The sequence below is a fragment of the Rhinolophus sinicus genome, chromosome 4, assembly GCF_057876585.1.
Source record: "Rhinolophus sinicus isolate RSI-liver-muscle chromosome 4, RSI-T2T, whole genome shotgun sequence".
Lineage (NCBI taxonomy): Eukaryota > Metazoa > Chordata > Mammalia > Chiroptera > Rhinolophidae > Rhinolophus > Rhinolophus sinicus.
In genome coordinates, this window is record NC_142504.1 from 8,545,042 (window position 1) to 8,564,948 (window position 19,907).

Here is a 19,907-nt window from a genome sequence, read left to right on the forward strand (position 1 = left end):
TCATTTCTAAGTTATTTCTAAGCTGATTCTGGGCAAATAAAGACTATTTTTTTCAGAAGAACTATTCAATTTTCTTAATTCTGAGATACACATTCTCCCCCCCCATCAACATTTGTTAAAAAAAAGTCTCTTATAATCAAAATGTGTTATTTCTTACCTCCCCCAAATCAAATTTGATTGTATGTTTCACAGTAGATTACATCTTGGAATCAAGAAAACAGGACGATCAAAACACTTCTTCCCTCAGACTCAAAGTCAATTAGAAGAGCCAAATCAAAGAAAGGAGATCTTAATTACTTTTTCCTATGGTTTAGAACAGGGGTGTCCAAACTGCGGCCCGCAATCCATTGTTAATTGGCCCGCAGCAAATTCCAAAAATATATTTAGTTTACTTAAACCAGGTGAGGCAATATGTACTTCACCAGTGAGTGGCCCGGCTGTTTGTGTATTTTACCGCATATGGCCCTTGGTAAAAAACATGGAAAAAAGTTTGGACACCCCTGGTTTAGAATTTGACATTTAATTTTTAACTCAGAACTAAGATGATTTCAATTTCTCTCTCATTTGCAGGGCCCCAATGGAACAGGAGGTTTTAACAATAAGGAAAGTAATCACCAAGAGCATCTCCTTTCCACTCCTGCTCATGCGATGAGCCTCCCTTGACAAAGTTATAAGCTTAGGAGAAATGGTCCTCCAAGGGCCAAGTTTCATTCAGGGCAAGAAGTGGTTAAGAATTCAGTATAAAACAATGTGTTGAACACGGAATAGGAGATCCAGAGGAAGGAGTGGAAAAGTTGAGTGGGCGGCCAAGTAAAGAATGAGAACCTAAAAGGGACTATAGGAGAGAAGCCGACACTGGGCAAAGGAAGACTAACCAGGAGACATGGAGGCCTCAATACCTACAGCTTCCTAAAGAAAGGAGGGGACACTCTCATTGGTGACCTAGAAGGGAATCCCAGAGCTGTGTTTTGGACCCAGGCTTTCTTTCCCTTATAACAATATTTTCTATTTTAATCTTTCTAAAACATGTATTTTCCTCGTAATGAACAACCACAGTAACCAAAAATCATGTTGCAAAATAGGTAAAATTAGAGAAAAAAAGTTCGAACACGCTAATTTCTAGTCTAATTTAAAAACTAGGTAAGTTACCAGTTTTGCTCTCAGATGTTTAAACATGCTCATCATGCACAGATCACACGCAATAATATAAGCAGAGTCCCATTTGTAGGGAAGAAATCATGAACATTTGACTAGTAAAGACTTCCTCTAATAATAATTTTGCTTTTGCTTGCCCTGATGGAGAATATAAGATCATATTAAAAACCGAAAATAATGCCAAATTCTGAATGTAAAATATACTGAGAGCGCCCCTCGTGACCTTGCCTTTGCTTGGCCAGTTCCAAACCCTTTGGAGTGTACTTTCTCTCCTAATAACGCCACCTTGAGCTCTGAGCCACTTTTCTTTGTGCTCGGCCCACTCCTAATTCTTTGGAGTGTAATATCTCTTCTAATAAACTTTTCTCACCACTTAAAAAAAAAATAAATAAAATAAAATAAAATATATATATATATATATATATATATATATATATATCCTGAGAGCAATGTGAAATATTACATACTTTGTATGAAATATAATCAGTAAATATTTATTAATTATCTGCTATGTATTAGGCACAAGGATTATAAGGGCAAATAAGACAGAACTCCAATTCTCATGGAACGTATGGACGAGTGCCGGAGACAGACAAGTAAGTAAATGCTATGAGCACTATATTAAGATATGTTTAGGATGGCAGTAAGCACAAAAGAATAAGTTCTACATTGGATGGGAGTTAAAAGAGGTTTCTAGAAAGAGGTGACAACAAACTGGATCTTGAAGGACAAATAAAACCTAGCAAACTAAAGGGTAGAGAAAAAGAAGAACCCACAGACAGAAAACAGAAATCTGAATCAATCCAATTTATTTGGATCAAGTACATATGCCTGGGTTTCAGGCTCACAGCTAGTAAATCAGCCTCCAAGGCCAAGGTTTGCCAACCACAAGTGATTCGGATTTGCAGCCACAGGCAGAGAACTACAGGCCTGCAAACTGACAGAGAGGACTTAGCAGAACGGGGAGGAGGAGGGAGAGGGGGAGCGGAGAGAGGGAGAGGGGAAGAAAAAAGAATTAAGACACATTTAAAGCTTAACTGGGAGAGGGTGGAAAGTGAAAGGGAAAAATCTTAAGATGACCTTCAGAATTTTGTTTTGGACAACTAGACAGAAGCATTTAACAGTGGTTATTAGCACAGCATTTAACTTCACACTTTCTAGACGATGAATCATACACGTTTATAGTGAGTAAGATACTCTAATTTTTCTGTTCTTGCACGTATATCAAATTAGCATAATACACGAACTGTGAGGAATAAACTAGGTAATACACATGAAACATAAACACAGTGCCTGGTAGACACTACGTACTCAGTAAGTATCATTTTGTAATATCATTTAGTGAGACTAGGGATACAGGAAAACATGAGAAGGAACAGCATGAATTAAGGTAAGGACATTTAGAATCTAAAGCCCCTTCCAAAACTAAGTCGAAGATTCTGTATCAACATGGAATGGGATAAATCAAAAGTCATTTAACAGCTTCAATTTAGACTTTATCGGTTTTAAATCCAACTTTAAAAGATGGGTAGGAATTTTAAAACAAGCATGGAAGAATTAACAAAAAGATATACGTACATTTATATACCAGTGCACACAATTTGTTCCTATGTTCAACGTACTGTAGTACAGTCTTAGATACAAAAATTTTTTTAAAAAAGTAATCCATTCTTATTCACATACGCGCACGCACGCACACATGCACGCGTGGTTGCACATGCACACAAATCTATACACATACTCATACACACGCCCTCTATCTGTGTGGGAGAAACCTACAATTTACCACTTCATTCACACATGGTATAATGAAGGCACTATGAGCTTATAGGGGAGGCAAGAAACACAGACTGTTATGGATCAGGAAAAGTTTCCCAGGGAAATGAAACCAGAATTTTGAAAGATGAGGAGTGGGCCAGTACTCCCAATGTGGAAAAAAAATTAACCTAAAAGCCTGGACAATTTTCCACTTTATTAAATTAGAAACCTGGCCCCTAGCGTTCCCTGACGTGACCTGTATGCAGTTCTCAGCCGCACATCACCACACCCAGACCGCTGTGAATGGCTGCTGCCATCAGGACCCTGAGCGCAATGCCCGATAGGCTGCCACCTAGACCTGCTGTTCCCTCCTTCTCACACTAACCTGGCTCTCAAACCTACCACAGCAGCGTTTTCCCTAAAGTGAGGAGGATCTGAACTTAAGACAGTTTTGAACCTGGCTCCAGAGCCTGGGTCACGTGGCAGCTTCTGGCACTATTCTCTAAGGGCAGTGTACTCCTCTTGTTCTTCTTTCCTTCCTGCTGACTAGAATGTAACCATGATGCTAGCAGCTGAATTAGCCATATTAGACTATGAAGCCCCTTGGAAAAAGAGAACACGCCCAGTGCAGCAACCACAAAGGAAGCACCTGGGACAATGAGACCTTACGGCAGAGCCATCAGTTCAATCCAGGACTACTCCACTCTGGTTTTGGAAATAGAGGAAGAATAAATTTCTATCTTGTTCAGATTGTTTTTTTAAGGTTCCATTACTTGTAGTCAAATTTAATCCAAACAATAATATTAACAAGAAAGACCGGCAAACGTAAACCTAAGTCTCAATTTAGTAAGACAAAGAATTAAAGATACAAATTAGACAGGATAAGAGATATACCTGTCATGAAAATGAATGCATCATAACATATCATCAAAATACAAAACATTACTATTATATATTAATTGATCCAAGGAGAGAATTGGGAATTTGGTGTTAAGTTTTTGCTTTATTTCCTTAGATTCTACTAATTCATTAACAAACTTTGATTTATTTGAAAGTTTCGTATGATAAAAGGCAAGAATAAAAACAGTAACAAAACTTTAGAAAATGCATAAGGCAAAAACTTAGAAACAATAAGGAGTTAACAGAACATCCATAGTGAAAGGCTAACAGGTTTTTCAGATCTTGATAAACCAAGTGGTTAAAAAATAGAAATAATCTGAATAATTAATATGCTTGCTTGTCAAAACTAAATGAAAAAAATTCCTATCCAGAGAATAAACGTATTTTTAAAATGCCTATCAAATACTTTTATAATCTGATCATATTTGGCTACAAAGAAAATCAATCAATACTAAAAAATACAGAACTCTAAAGATATTCTCTCATTACAATGCAGTGAAATCAGAAATTAACAACAAAAAACACAATTCACCTGTTCATGTAGATATAAAACAGTCCCCTCAACTCCTTATATGAAAAATTACTCAAATACAAACAAAATGAATACTACATATGCACGCCTAAGAGATATGATTAAAGTAGTGTTCAGAGAAAATTTTGTGCTTAAATAAGCCTAAAGAAAATAGACCTGCTTTCAGAGTAGCTCTTGATAAAAAGGTAAACTGGCACAGCTTTTCTGAAAAACAATTTGGCAGCCAATCAAAATTTAAATGCACATGATTTTTGACCCAGCAATTTCTCTTTTAGAAATATACATTACACAAGCATTTATGTGTGCCTAAAAACTCAAGAAACTTAATTAAGCACTGTTTTGATCTGCAAACATCCACGTCCATCAATACCTGACTGCATAAATCCTGACAAATATATACTATGGAATACGACATAACTCCAAAGAATGAGGTAGTTTTTACATACTGATATAAATACGTGTACAATGTATTAAGTGAAAGGGAAAACACATTCACAGTACAGTATTTATTGCATGGGGACATTTATATAAAAAAGAAATCTACATGGGAATGATTGGTGTATATAAAATTAGAGAAAGATGCCAGAAGACTTGCTAACAACTTAATATACTTTTCATTAGAGAAGGGACTAGGACCGAAGGAGGGAGAAAAAGGAACTTCACTTTTGTATTAAATGTCTTTAGAATTTCCATTTAAAAAAATAAAAATCTTTTTATAGACTTTTCATTTTAGGTGGGAATAAAGGTGAGACATATGACAATGGAGTAGAAGGGTAAGACTGGCAACATAATGACTCTAAAGGATACTAGCCTCAAAATAAAAAAATGTCGAATGCAGTGAAGCTATGTCTCAGTTTGGACATTAAATGATTAATTCCTATTTAATATTTACCTCTATACCAAAATGTCAGAAAACATATAATCATAAGACAAAATATAGCAGCTCTGTCCTCATACCTTCAAGGTGACGTAACTACAATCAATTTTTGCTAGCTGGCTTCACTACAGGGAAAGCAGTAGTGTTGCTAACGTAAAATTAGCAATGAGAGCTATAATTTAGTCCCACCAACTCAAACTCTACTTAAACACAGAATTTATGGAACAACCTCAATCAAGATTATCTCTGCATTATTGAGGAAACATTTAAGAACAAAATTCAGAATTACACATTCTAGATGTTTATATGTAACATTTTGTATTTCCTTGTAACTAATATTTTAAGATCTGCTAAGTGATCCAAATTAATGACAATTTTACATTTATTTGGCTTTGAAAAATACAATATACATTTTGCAACAGTCACGATTATTCCTCATTTTACTGGATTTTACAGGGAAAGAATTAGATTTAAATTTTTTCTATCCTTGTTAAAACAACATATTGTAATACTTAAAACGTAAGCTGTTAAATACTTCATGAAAATTATAAAATAAGAGTAACTAACTAGAGTATGTTATTACACCTATACATTAACGTTATAAGTAGGTTAAAATAAGCCACGTCCTCTTATTTTTGAGGTCTAGCCCATGAAAGCTACGCATAACCTGTCATTGTTCAAGAATATTACATTTCAAGCCTAAGAATAAAACATTCATGAAATGTTTGTTCATGAGGTTTTGAAGAAAGTCACACAAATAATTATTTATAATAGTTACACCAATAATAAGAAAGTCACACAAATAATTATTTATAATAGTTACACCAACACTTAAAGATGGCCAGTGGAAAGGATCCTAAACCACCAGGCAAACCAAGAGGCAGTTATCACAAAAAGTGAGGACGAAATGCAAAGAAAAGTGGCCAACGTCAAATAGATGGAAAAAAAAAGGGACCAAGGACAACAAAAAGGCCTTTTACTGACCTGTAATAAAAGTAGTTTTATATTAAGGAGAGAAGCCAAATGATGAGTTAAGTAATGGATGGGACATTTAACAGTACAGATTTATAAATAAAAAAGACAAAAAAAGAAAACATAAAAGTACAGATTTATTCAGTAAAATGAAGATACCACCCATAAGGCAGATAAAAATGTCACCCAGGGAAGGTGCTATTTTTCATTTTGCCTTTTAATATGCTTATCTCTAAAGATTTCCTCTAATAAGAACCGTCTAGACTACATTAGGTAGTGATTATTTCTAAGGTATTCCACACATATGTGGCCTGAGATTTACTATAAAACTATTTCATCTCAAAATCTGTTAGGGTACCCTTCAACATACAGACTGATGTGCATGCTAATCCTAAAATTCAAGCTAAACAGGCTATGACCTGGCTCTGCAATTATCTAAACAAGGTTTACTTATTCTAATTACAGTAATTGGCCATCACCACTAAGTGCTAAGTAGCAATTCTGCTGTGTAGCTAGTAGCAAACATTCCAACAAGCCACTCAGTAATTACCTCATTCACCCAAAAAGTTTTCACTTGCTATGCATCTAAAGCTGGGAGGCCCTAAAGAGGATGTTTACAATATTTCTTGCTCTACTCAGACATAAAAGTATTCTATTTATAGCCCAGTTCAAGTGGATAACTACCTACCATTTTTTTCAAATCCTCATGTTACCAGAAAAATCTAAATGTCTACCTGGAAAAATTTTTTCGTGACTAGTTATTCCAAAAATGGATTGCCACAGTTTTCTGGTTAAAATATACTGTCTTATTCTTTAGGCTTGGGTCTGCAAACTTTTCTAGGTTGTAAATCAAGATTCTGTTAAGTTCTTCTGCCAAACTGAAAAAGAGGTGAAATCAACAGGTACCATTTATGAGTTTTCCCCAGGTTCCAGCAAATTCTTCACATTATTACCGGAAATTCTAACTGACCATTCAATAAACACCCCCTCTTAAAAAGCAAGTATCCCTGGGAATACTGCTAGTCTTTCATATCTTGGGGGAGGGGAGAATCAGACTTTTCCTCTAATTTCTAGCTCTAGCCAGTATTCACTAAGGAAGTTTTAATTTAGAGTGAAATAGGATTAGTTTTGAAATATACAACTCAGACAAAGTAAAGATTTTGTGGAAATATTAGCATGGAGGGCTCTATGAAATTAGAGGGCAACTTAAGGCCAATGGCTGCCTACACTACAGCGTAAGTAAAAGGAGAGATACCAGGAAAGGAGATTGGAGCATAACAAAGAAATGATTTTACTTGGATACCTAGTGGATAGAAGAGGGGAAGCAAGGAGTTGATTTATTCTTGAGCAGGGAGCATCTTCTACAAAGTGATGTTAATGAGTGCCCTTCAAAGCCTAAGCGGGCTGACTTGGATGGTTTGAACTAGGTGACTCAGTTCTATAAATCTCATATATCAAAATTTATAACGTAAGGACCAGCAGTGGGTTTCGTGCATCACACTCATGATTTTGTAAATCTGTCTCATCAATATTTCTTAAAAAAGAAAATACATGAGTATGCAGTTATAACATTCACAATAAAGAAAGAAAATGTTAATGGTATAAATATGCTTAATAAAAAAGCTAGGCAAAAAAATTTCAAATCAAAGGCACACAAATTAAAATGTGGAACCTTTTTCTAATACTAAATTAACTACGCCATTTTGCTTTAATTGGCATTTAAAAAAATTCTATTCAAGGATGAGCTAAACAAGAATACTGACACATCTGTGGTAACTGTGTTAAGTGGGTATAACGTTTCCAATTCACAGCCTTTATCATGTCTAGAATCAAGCATGCAGAGGGAAAGACTGCAATAGTATTTTTAATAGTAAAGAAGTCAGGGGAGGGCTTTTCAGGTACCACCATGAACACAGGCTATGATACACTGATCAAACTCACATTAATCAGCCACTGAAAATTAATTTTTAAAAACCCATTGGACATGAAAAAATGTTTGCCAAAGCATTAGGTGAAAAAAGTATTTAAAAATGAATATGGTATTACAGCTGTGCATTAGAGACAGAGAAAATATACAAAAATTAACAATGGTAATCTCCTCCCTCTCTTTAAAAAATTCCATCTACTCTGTATTACATTTCTAATGGAAAACCATTTTAGTAACAAGTACAGTATTTCCCTGAAAATAAGACCTAACTGGAAAATAAGCCCTAGCATGAGTTTTCAGGATGCTCGTAATACAAGCCCTACCCCCAAAATAAGCCCCAGTTAAGATCATCAGCCAGATGGACGCATTTAGTACACCCGTGGCAACTCATGATGGATGTACTGAATTATAAAATAATAGTATTAATATATAATTAAATGTAAACAAATATTATTGACATTAATATTTAAAATAAATAATATAAATTATAATTAAGTATTTGTAAATACCCAAGCAGGAGCCTTTGGACGAGAGGTAAACACCTATGTAAACAGATGAACTCGAGACTTATTGCCAAATGACCAGTGGGAGTACAGACACCACGCACGAATAACATGTGCACTTGATAACGAACGGACGTGGTAGTGTCTGATATGAATCTTCATGATTTAATGTCGTGTGTTGTAACAGACGTACTTAATGCACACGTGTGAAATAAAGAAACATTTTCTGAATTTTGGTGCCTGTAATTTTCGTCGCTTTTGTGTGGACCATCATTCTTAACTGTCATCATTTTTGTTGCCACTCCTGTCTCATAAGCCTTCAGTTAACACTTGATTTAACGGTAGAGTTTAAGGGAATAATATTTTGACCCCCAGACAAGATGAGTGCAAAATGAAAGAGCTATTCCATTGAGTACAAGAAAGGAATTGTGAAGGACTCCCAGAGCAAGAATCTTACAGCTTTCTGCAAAGAGAAGTTGGATCTCCGAATGGTCCGAAAATGGCGAGCCGAGTACGATAACCTCAGTCAACATATGGACAAGGGAAATGCTAAGAAGCGCAAGTGTGGATCAGATCAGCAACCATTATTTCCTGAGCTGGAAGACATCATCGGTGAATAGATTGCTGACAGGAGAGCAAAGCCTTTGGCTGTGCGCAGGGCTGATATTCAAGCATTTCCCCTTGCAATGGCACCAGTTAGAAATATTCAAACCATCACAACACTGGCTGGATGGCTTCCTTCTGCGTTATGAACTGTCTCTAAGATCGACAACACTGTCCAAGCTGAAAGATACTGAAGTTATTAAACGTGCATTTACATTCAAGTCCTTTGTTGATGCATCAACTTTTCTAAATACCACTCTCCAACATGATTGCTATGGATGAAACTGCAGTGTTTATGGGCCAAGGATCTCAAACGACAATTGATCAGAGGGATGCCTCGTCAATCTACGTTCCCTCCACTGGTTACAAAAGTGCACGTGTTACCTGTATTTTGGCGATTCATGTGGATGGAAAGAAAGCCCCACCTCTAATCATCACTAAGGGCAAGAAAGATAAGGTTGAATGTGTTTCAGGCATTCATGTTTTTGAAACCGAAAAAGTCTGGTGCACATAAGCAGTTATAAGGAAGTGGGTCTATCTAATGCTGCCACTTGTTTTGCGAGGTGGCCAAAGAGGTCTGCTAGTCTGAGATTCAGCCAGCACTCACCGCGCTAAAGACATGAAGAACTTCCTTGCAGAGAGAAAAATAGATCAAATAATGATTCTCACAGGAATGACTGCCTGTCTCCAGACTCTTGATATTGCAATACAAGCCATTCAAGGACCATTTGTGCACGGAAATCAATGAGTACACTGAAAATAGAATGGAGAGAAATCAGCGTGGAAACTTTGCGAAGCCTGGCCTGCTAGGTCGTGACTTGGGTGAAGAATTCATGGGATAAAATCACTGCCAGCTGTGTTGCCAATGCACTACGAGCAGGCTACGTGGACAAGAAGTGCTCATTTAAGGAGAGCTCTATTGCAGGACATGAGAGATTGGAGCTAATGGTTCTACAGGAAATGGAGTCGCGAGAAATTCAAGCTGGAATTCGGGGTTTGGAGAGTTATAATGATGTTCCAGAAGATGACATGACTATATCTGAATAAATGCAGATTTTTGTATATGAATAAATGTAGATTGTTGTACATGAAAAAATAAGACATCCCCTGAAAATAAGCCCTAATGCGTCTTTTGGAGCAAAAATTAATATAAGACCCTGTCTTATTTTCGGGGAAATATGGTAGTAGTTACTACAGGAAGCATATTTTAAAACTATATATATCTTAATAACTTTGTTATATCTTTTCAATCATTTGAATTATCAAAAACTACAACTATATTTCAAAGAAATATATAATTGTATTCCTTTCTCTGAACATTAAAGAATACTTTAGAGCAGTGATCTTTAAACTTTAGAATGGGGAGTAAAGGACAACCCTTGTCAAAATGCCAATTTCCACATTCCTGGGATGAGCGTCTTAAAAATAGGCAGTCCAGATGATTTTGACTCAAGGGGTCAGGAAAACTCAGAACAATCAAAATGTAGGTTCATTTGATTTCTTCGCTTATTTGTCCTTTTAGATGACTAAAATTTTATAAAGTTTCTTCCTTAGACCAAAATTACCTATAATGATGGTTTGAACCAAGAAACACTCCTGGTAACTGCTAAATGACATTAAATCTGATTTTATTCAAACATGATTCAACAAAAGCAAACACCAACCCATATGAGAAATTTAAGACTCAAAATTAAAATCTTTAATAAAACCAATCCCTAAGATTCTTTATATCATTGACAATAAATATTTGACACAGTCTAGGGAAAAGAGATACTCAAAACGTATCCGTTATTGTTATTAATATTGTAGCAACTACAATGCACGTGTGCGCATAAGACTGACTAATTAGTGATGTCACACAAATAATTTGAGCGAAATACTTAAATTTGATATATTTATTGAAATGCAGAATGAGCAAGTACAAAATTATATTTTGTTAACAAGAATGCAAGATACCCAGCTAAATCTTATTTATAATGGGAGATGAAAAGAACATATTCTCAACTATCTTTCAAATAAGCTAAATTTAACTCTGCAAAAAAAGAGCTTTGCCCAGCAACTTTGCCCAACACTGAATTGCAAAGTAAGAGCACAACATGTGTGCCCTAAATGTTTATAAGCAAAGAAGTTCAACAAAGAATAAGCTCAAAGTAAGGATTAATTATTTAACATAGCTGCCATTCATTCTCATCCATCCCTGATCTTTATCTTTTCTTCAGCCCTGGTATTTGGATCTTTCAACTAAGTCATAAAAATGCACTAATAAATTAAGTTTTATGCTTAAAATCAAGATTTACAGGCCTATTATGTACACAGATACATACAAAGCACATTCATATACACAATTACCTCAAGCCCTCTGTGCGGGAGGAGGAGTTAGTTACACAGAGCAAACAGTATTACTGTACAAGTGTCTCTACGCCACCACCATCCCACATCCTGTTTCTTAGAGGGTGTGGCTTTCCTTTTTTTAATCTCAGTGCAGTACCTGGCTTAGAAAGACTGGGTAAACGTTTGGTGTGATAAGAAAATTGAGATTCAAAGTGATCTGTTCAAGGTCAGAAAGCTCATTTGTGGCAGAAATTCGAGTTAAAAACTAGGGCAATAATGATACTGCCTTCTGCTCCCCAACACACATACCCAAACCCTGTGTATTTAAAGATCTTCATTGCCATGTTATTTGTAACAAGGAAAGGGGTAAAACAAATTTAATGTCTATTAGTGGAGAAATAAATTATAAAAGTTATGGTACATTCAGCCACAGATTAGAACACTAGGCAGCCATTAAACATCAGAGTTAAAATGTTGACCAGGATTTCCATTTCGTAAATTTTTTACTGCAGCATTATGATGAGATCAAACACAGGAAATCATTCAAATGTAAAATGAGAAAGAAATGGCTAAAATCTGAGATAGCCACAGTTGGAAATACTATGCAGCTATCAAAAGTAAAAGACTGAGGCTAAATATAGCCTCATGTTAATGATATCTCTTGCAGGTAAGTCATTTTTTTTCTTTTTCTTTTTTTTTTTAGTATTTCATGTATTCTAGGTATTACTACCCTTTTCAGAAAGGTAAGTCTTCTCTGGTGACTAAATAGATCCCACCATGTTTATATGTATACTTCCTTCCTAGAAAATAACACAATCTGTAATTATTTTATGTTTTTTTCTTGTTTGCCTATCTCCCTAAATTAACATAAACCCCGGTAATCTTACTACAAAAGTAATAACATAATTACTGTAATTTATAACTGCAAAAATGTCGTATTTATATAGGAAGGACTACAGAATGAATTACTAAATCAAAGGTTGAGAAGGAGAACCAACCAAGCACATATATTTTTTAAAAATCGAGCTCGTAATAATGGTTTTGGGAGGACTACTTAACCACTTAAAATATAAAATAAAATAAAATTAACACCAGATTCCTCACTCACATCTCACATCAAAAAAATCCACTTGGATTTAAATTGCAAAATAAAAATTTTAATCTATATTATCTGAAAAGAGTGGAAAACCCAATAACCTTGAATCAAGCAGGAGGACATCAAGCACAAAAGGCATAAGACAAAAAATTTTATGGACAATATAAAAACCAAGTTAATACAAAACACAACACAGAAAAAATTCTGGGAAAACGCCAATACCGAACAATAACAAAAAAGTAGCCTTACTTCCAACTATTATAAAGTTACATCATAGGGGTCAAATTCTAAAGTCAACATGCAGTACAAATTAATCTTGAAAACACACCTTATATCATCCATAAAGCACAATTACATATAAACTGACGATGTGTTTTTCCTCCTGCATGAAAACAGATACCTGTGTCTTTTAGCACATAAAAAGTAACTAAGAAGATATGTGGAAGCTGAAAATGACTGGGGGAATAGAAAATTCATCTCTCCCACCTCATACCCACCTTAGGCCAGACACTCATTCCAGTGGAATAGCAGAAAAAAATTGCTCTCACTACTTAAGTTCTCTAATTCCCATTCATTCATTTCCCCTCACCCCTCTCTCTCTGTCAGTCTCTATTTCTTTCATTTTTTTTACGGAAAACAGAACATCTAGTTAAAATCGTGCAAGTTCAAGGCACTCTGCTGAACTCTGCACTATATCCAGTACCTCCAGATGAGTCTCTGCACAGTGCTTAGAACACACCAGACGAACTGAGAAAGACTGGGTGTGGTTCTGCCATCTACTAGCAATGTGATCAAGGCAAGCAACCTAATCTCTCCACGCCTGAATTTCTTCATCTTTAAAATGGGTGTTACAGTAATATCTGCTTCATAGGGTTGTTGTTAAAATCAGTGCCAATTTTAGAACACTGTCTGGCACATAATGTTTATGAAGGTGTTGGCTATTATTCTCCAACTAGACTGCACCCTCAATGTCTATCCCACTTCTGTTCTTAAAATTCTGCCCTATTAACTCCTCCTCAAATAAGGCAGTAATAATCTCCAACCAGGGACAAGCTCTCCTATATCACTTAAACTTACATGATTCTTAATTTCTGTGAAACTCTACTGACTCATATTTATTTCCTAGAAATGTTACTTATTTTTTCATGTATACTTTATGTTGTCATATAAATTATAGGCTCCTTTAAAGAGACAAAAATGTGGGAATACACACTATGCCTCTTTGATACAAAGAAATCACTCAAGAATGTACTACTCAGTAAATACTGCTTATCAGGACCTTATCAGATAAAAAGTTTCCCAACAAAGGACAAGGAGTTTCATAAACAAATCAACTGTTAAATATAGATTTTCAGTTTGTATCAATGTGTAAGTCTTAAACCAAGAACTGCTGTAAGAGCCAAAACTGCTCTAAGTTTAAAATCTCAAAAATGAGGACTTAGCTCTTAAGGAATAGCTTGCACTCTCTTAAGTTAAATATGTTAAAGCAAGTTTAGTCATAACTTTCTATGATTTGCAAACAATGCCGTTATGATTTGGCCTAACCTCTGAAAGGCAGACGAATGTATTAGACACTTACTTAAAACGTGACTATGTGTTAGAAATTACAACTACATAGATGAAAACTTTAGTCCCTGCACTCAACAAGTCTATTCAAAGATAGCTAATTAAACAATAATGTTCAAGGTGCAGTGGAGAAAACAGTAAGGATCTTAACACCCATTTTCCTTTAACCTCAGTTGTAGTCTTATCAAGGAAAACACAAAAGCTGTGATGACAAAATGACTGACCAGAAAAACTAATAAATAAGATACATTCAGAGATCTCCTATTTCCTCTAAAAATCAAGATCAGATGACTTAAATTTTTTTCATCTGAAAAAATGTCTCAGGGATTTTAAACCAAATATCTGCCCTTGATTCCCAGATATTATCCTACTAAGTCTATGTTCAAGTTTTTTCAAAATGTCAGTATCAATAATTTTTGGAAAATCATTAGTTCTCCTAATGGACCAAGGGAGTTTTCTTACAAATTAAAAAAAATGTTTTATTTGTGTACAGTTTGTCACTTAAGATCTCTAACACTACATATGTAAAGGTAAGATGTAGTATTTCTTCACATATAATGATGTTACGAACCTAGGGAAGAAAAGGTTATATTCTATCATTTTATCCATCCATCTAGACCCACCTCTGCTCCACAGAAGCAATGTGCAAGCTAAGAACACTATGCTTCTACTCAACCAGAGACAGGCAAGTTAACCAGCCAAAATATTCTGGTCAATTGATAAAATATTCTTCCCTTCAATGAAGAAGAACTTGATAGCTAATCTACTAATCTAATTCAACACCAAAGTCAAAATATTAGTTGAGTATATTAGCAAAAATTAATGCATACTACATAAAGGCCTAAAATCAACAATTTTCTTTGTCAAAACTAGTCAATCCACTATCTTTGATTTTCACCTTCTTAAAAATTATAGAGAAATACAATAAAGTTGCATCATACTTAGGAATCAGGTTCTATAAAGTCAGTCTATATAAGGTAAAAATATTATAGACTTTTAAGACTGTTATTTAAGATTACTAATCTTATATACTGTAACGTGTTCCTTCATATATAGATAATGTTACCAACCCACAGTCAAAAGAATCTTTGACAACCTCTTAAAATGGACTACAGGCAGGGTAAGGAGTTCACAGGATAAAACTCGAACATGAGAAAAATGAGACTGAATTAAAGAACAAGGAAGGTCATATTTCACTTGCTCTAGGGGTTAAACTCAATGAATTAATTCCCAGGGAAACCATTTGCTTGCTTATGATTCTCTACCCCATTCTTCTTTTTCAAATCGAGAGCACATACGGTTAAGTTAAATGTTCATGTGCTATGACTCCACTATAGCACATAAGCCACGGAGTAAAATTATCCTGGAAAAAGAAGTAACCACCAGATGCTATTTCCTTTTGCAGCATTACCAATTACAGAGAACTTCTCTAGCGCTCTATTCCTCCCCCACCCTCCATTGCTTCTCAACTTTTATTAGTTTCCAAAACTGTGCCATCTTAAAAAAGGAGGCAAGAAAATAAATTCCGTTATGCCACCAAGCTAAATTTTAAAATGTATTTGCATAATAAGAGAAAATATAACTCATGATCCTGGAAGTTACTTGGGCTATTGTTTTAAAGTCATTCAGTTGATTAACACTTTAAAGTTTAGATCAAAATTCAATTGTAGTGAGAAATCATATCTTACCCACAACCATAAGTGTGAATTCAAACCCTCTCTTCACTGATTTTCTGTATACTTGATTGGGGAGATTTGCAAATCCCACGTAGCCTTCAAGGTTCTTCTGTTGCTGAGAAAAACAAAAAGGGTCAAGTTATTCATTTATCAATAAAAATCTTCTGTCACACATTTCAAATTCCCTTCATTAACCTATTGTAGAAAATTATACGATCTATTATTCACGGCAAATCAAACTGATTTTATGTTACCAATGAAAGAGCTAACTGCAGCAGTGGACAAAATGACTTGAGCATGAGTTGACTGACACTATAACGGTTAATTATAAAAATACGAGGGACTAAAATAAAAATTAAAGAAACCTGCCTCAGGGCAAATATTTCAATTTATAGTAAGTTAGTAACAAGATTCTAGTCAATCTAAAAATATTTTTTAGTCAACTAAAAAAATAAAATAAAGGATATTTTACAATAAAAAATTCAGATTCCCCAAAATTATATTAAGAATTATTCTAATTATCCCATTTCAAGACAGCTCAAGCTGTCCTGAAATTTGTCTTCTTATTCATGAAATGAAATAAAAATGTTGAGTATAAAGCAATTTGTTTCCCTAAAGTATGGAAAGCTCTCATGATCAGTGTCAATAAGCAATGTCTTTCATGCTGTTATACCAGGACCAATTATGTCACTTCAATGTTTCACATGATCCTGCCACCTCCATTGTTATCAAGGGCATCAGATGTATCTAGATCTTAAATTATAATTTAGTTTTCTGTATGGTTTTTGATTCTTTGATGACCCCAGCAATAGTTTCATTAGTAATTCAAAGAAACCTATTCCTAAATTGGTGTAGTATCTAAGTCTGATTTTCATCTTACCCATTGGTGAAAAAAACTGTCCATAGTTCAGACTATCCGAGCAGAGTCTTACTGGTTAAATTTACTTAGAGGCAGGTATTATTCATCATTAAAATACAACAGCAAAATATTCCTAAGAGGTACACATTTCTCTTAAAAGTTTTTACCACATTCAAATTCTCATTTAAAAAACTCATGAGATCAAAGCATTTATTTATTCAACACATTTGGATTTAACAAAGAACAGGCTGCATTCCTCACTAGTATCACATATGTAGCTAAATAGTCCATCGTCCATAACGTTTTTCATTCATATCAACTAATTTTTACTTTCTTATTCATATCAACTAATTTTTAATACAGATGTTGAGAAGATAAGCTAAGCAAACCAATTAAATTGAGCAGCTAACTTTAAATATAATTAAGATACTGATCAGAATGTAGTACTTTAAAAATCAAGTATTTGAAAGCCTACTGTGTAGAACTAAAAATATGTATTAAATTTAAGGGTTCCTTGGCTCATATTTCATCCAACTGTAGATTAAATTTAAGATAACTCAGACTGGTAAAAGGTCTGTGTAAATTATCTAGTATACTCACAGCTACTTTGTAAAGAACACATTTCCATCATTCCAGCGTTCCAGATTCCAACAGAACAGATCCACAGAGGAACAGTAAACGAGGAATTCCAAGAATCGTACATGACACATTCAGTCCAAACAGGAGAGGCAATCCATTGGAACATAGCAAAAGACAGAGAGGAAAAATTAAAGTTACTTACATGTAACTCAACAAGTTAGAGGTAAATTACAAATAAATTGAGGGCAGGCTTTTTTTCTGCACATGTCAAATAATACCTTCTTGTGAAGGCCCAGTGAGCTGTAACCAATTGTCAGTGTCTCTTGATGAAATATAGAACAGAAGACCTCCTATCTTTTTATAAAGCCAATTACTATGCCCTGCACCTGATGTTTTGTAAGAAATGGTGGGAAAACTGTTAAGTATGAAGTTTCAGGAAGGTATACAGGGACTAAGTTTAAATCCCAATAAGAAAAAAATAATGTAATTTTCTTACCATTTTGCCTTGTCAAGCACTAGATTAAGTAAGAGAGCCCAGACCAGATAAAGACAAATGTTTTAGCTAAAATGTTTACACAGTGCTATATTTCCATTAATTAAAGTTCAGAATTGGAAGCAATGCAGACTTATGGATGGATACAGGAAAGGAAATGAAGTTAAAGATGACAAGTAGTAACAAATGGAAAAATGAAGTAAATGTGAGCTGTCAAAAATGACGGCCAACTAATGAAGCAGCGAAGAAAACAGACATTTGGACAAAATGCCTGTGAAGTGTCTGTCTTTAATCTATACCGACGCAAATCTACGAGTTATATCACAGCCTGAAACAGATGATGACGTGATGATGATGATGATGACTTTTCAAATGTCACCTTCACAGAGAGGGCTGCCTGCCCAGCCTATCTGAAATGACAACCCCCCACTCATCACCTCAGCACTTTGCTGCTTTATGATTTTCTCCTTAGCACTACCGTCTAACATACATTTTATTCATCTTGTTTATTGCGATCTCTACCCCAACCCGCTTCCAACTAGAAGGTAAGCTACATCAAGGTAGAGATGAAATGAATTGTATAAATTGTGGCATCAAAGAAGAAAAAGCCACCTGAGAGAGCTAAAAACGTGTCAGAGAAAATACTATAGGTTGCATATTAAAGAAACGCACCAGACAACAGGCATAAGAAACATGCCTGAGTCTGCCCGTGTGTCTTACTCACTGCTTTATCCTCAATTCCTAGAATAGTCTTTGGCATAAAGTATGATTTGGGCGTTAAAAGTGGGGATGAACTCGGTACGTCCAGGAACAAAAAGAAGGTACACGAATGATTATACAATGATGTGAAGTAGTGGACCAGGGAATAAGTGATAGAAAATGAGGTCAGGGAGGCAGGAGAGGGCCAGGTTATGTGGGATCCAGACAAAAGAAATCTGAATGTTATTTTAAGTATGATGGGAAGCCACTGGAGGGTTTCACACAGGCGAGTGACCTGACCTGATTTGTGTTTTAAAGATAGCTCTCACTGCTAAAAGGAGTGAAAATAAGAAGCGTACCACAATAGTCCAAGAAACAAAGGGGACACTGAATTTAGATGGTGTAGAAGCCAAGAGACATCAGGATTCAGAATATGTTTTTGAGGTAGAATTATCAAGACACTGCTAATGCACTGGATTTGATCGGTGAAGGAAAAAGAGACCAAACTTAACTCCTAGGTTTTTGGCTTGAACAAACTCCCTGGCTAGTGATATCTCGTAGGGAAATACGGAACAACAGAGAAAGAAAAGACTGGGAGGTGAGGGACAAAGTTGTCCAAATCAAAAACAGCTTTGAACAAGTTACGTTTGAGGTGTCTGTTATATATCCAAGAAGAGATGTCCAGTAGGTGTCCAGTTAAACACATGAATCCAAAAATTCCAGGGTTGGTTGATGCTGAAAATCTAGATTTTGGAATCAGAAGCATATAGATAGTATTAGGAGAGGATTAAATTCCCAAGAAGAGACTATAGATAAAGGGGGTTAGACAGAGCCCTGGAGCACTCTAGCCCGAGAACGATCAGTCAGTGAGGAGGAACCAGCACTGGCTCAAGTCACCCAACTGTGTTAAATGTGACCAAAGGGTCAAACGAAATACCAAAGACGTGACCATAAAATGTGTAAATAAGTTACTGGTACCTTTGGATAAGAGCCATCTCATAGTGAGGAAGAAGGGTAAGTTGAGAGTGGATAATTCTTTGCACATAACTGTTGTAACATTTTGAATAATTTTACATTTTAAATAATTTAATTTAATTTAAATTAAATTATTAAGATGAAATATGTTACTTGTCAGTCCCCCATATGACTGATTTTCTAAACGGAGACAGAACCATGTCACATTCATCTCTATATTCCCAGCAAAATGCTGATACACAGGAGATATTTTTAAAAGCTGAATGACTAAAATACACTTTCAGGAAGTTTTCTTCTGAGAAGAAACCGTGTCCAAAGAGAAGAGAAAGACTTAGGAAATATACTAACAATATAACATTGGTTGACTAAAACATATAGACCTTTCATATGCCATAATAATCTCACC

General features: G+C 35.2%; 1 protein-coding gene across 2 annotated transcripts in view; it reads right to left on the reverse strand.

Annotated features, from left to right (window-relative positions):
- Positions 1-19,907, reverse strand: part of SEPTIN7 (septin 7) — an 86,214-nt gene that overhangs the window by 44,454 nt on the left and 21,853 nt on the right. Inside the window, exons 1-2 of one of the 2 annotated variants that reach the window (XM_019726311.3) lie at positions 17,356-17,472; positions 15,909-16,011 (exon numbers count right to left, since the gene is read on the reverse strand). In XM_019726311.3, coding sequence (XP_019581870.2) covers positions 15,909-15,918 — 10 coding nt within the window. In that variant the 5' untranslated portion in view covers positions 15,919-16,011; positions 17,356-17,472. Of the gene's footprint in view, positions 1-15,908; positions 16,012-17,355; positions 17,473-19,907 lie in introns of those variants that run through there. The other variant, XM_074340997.2, reaches the window with a different exon arrangement.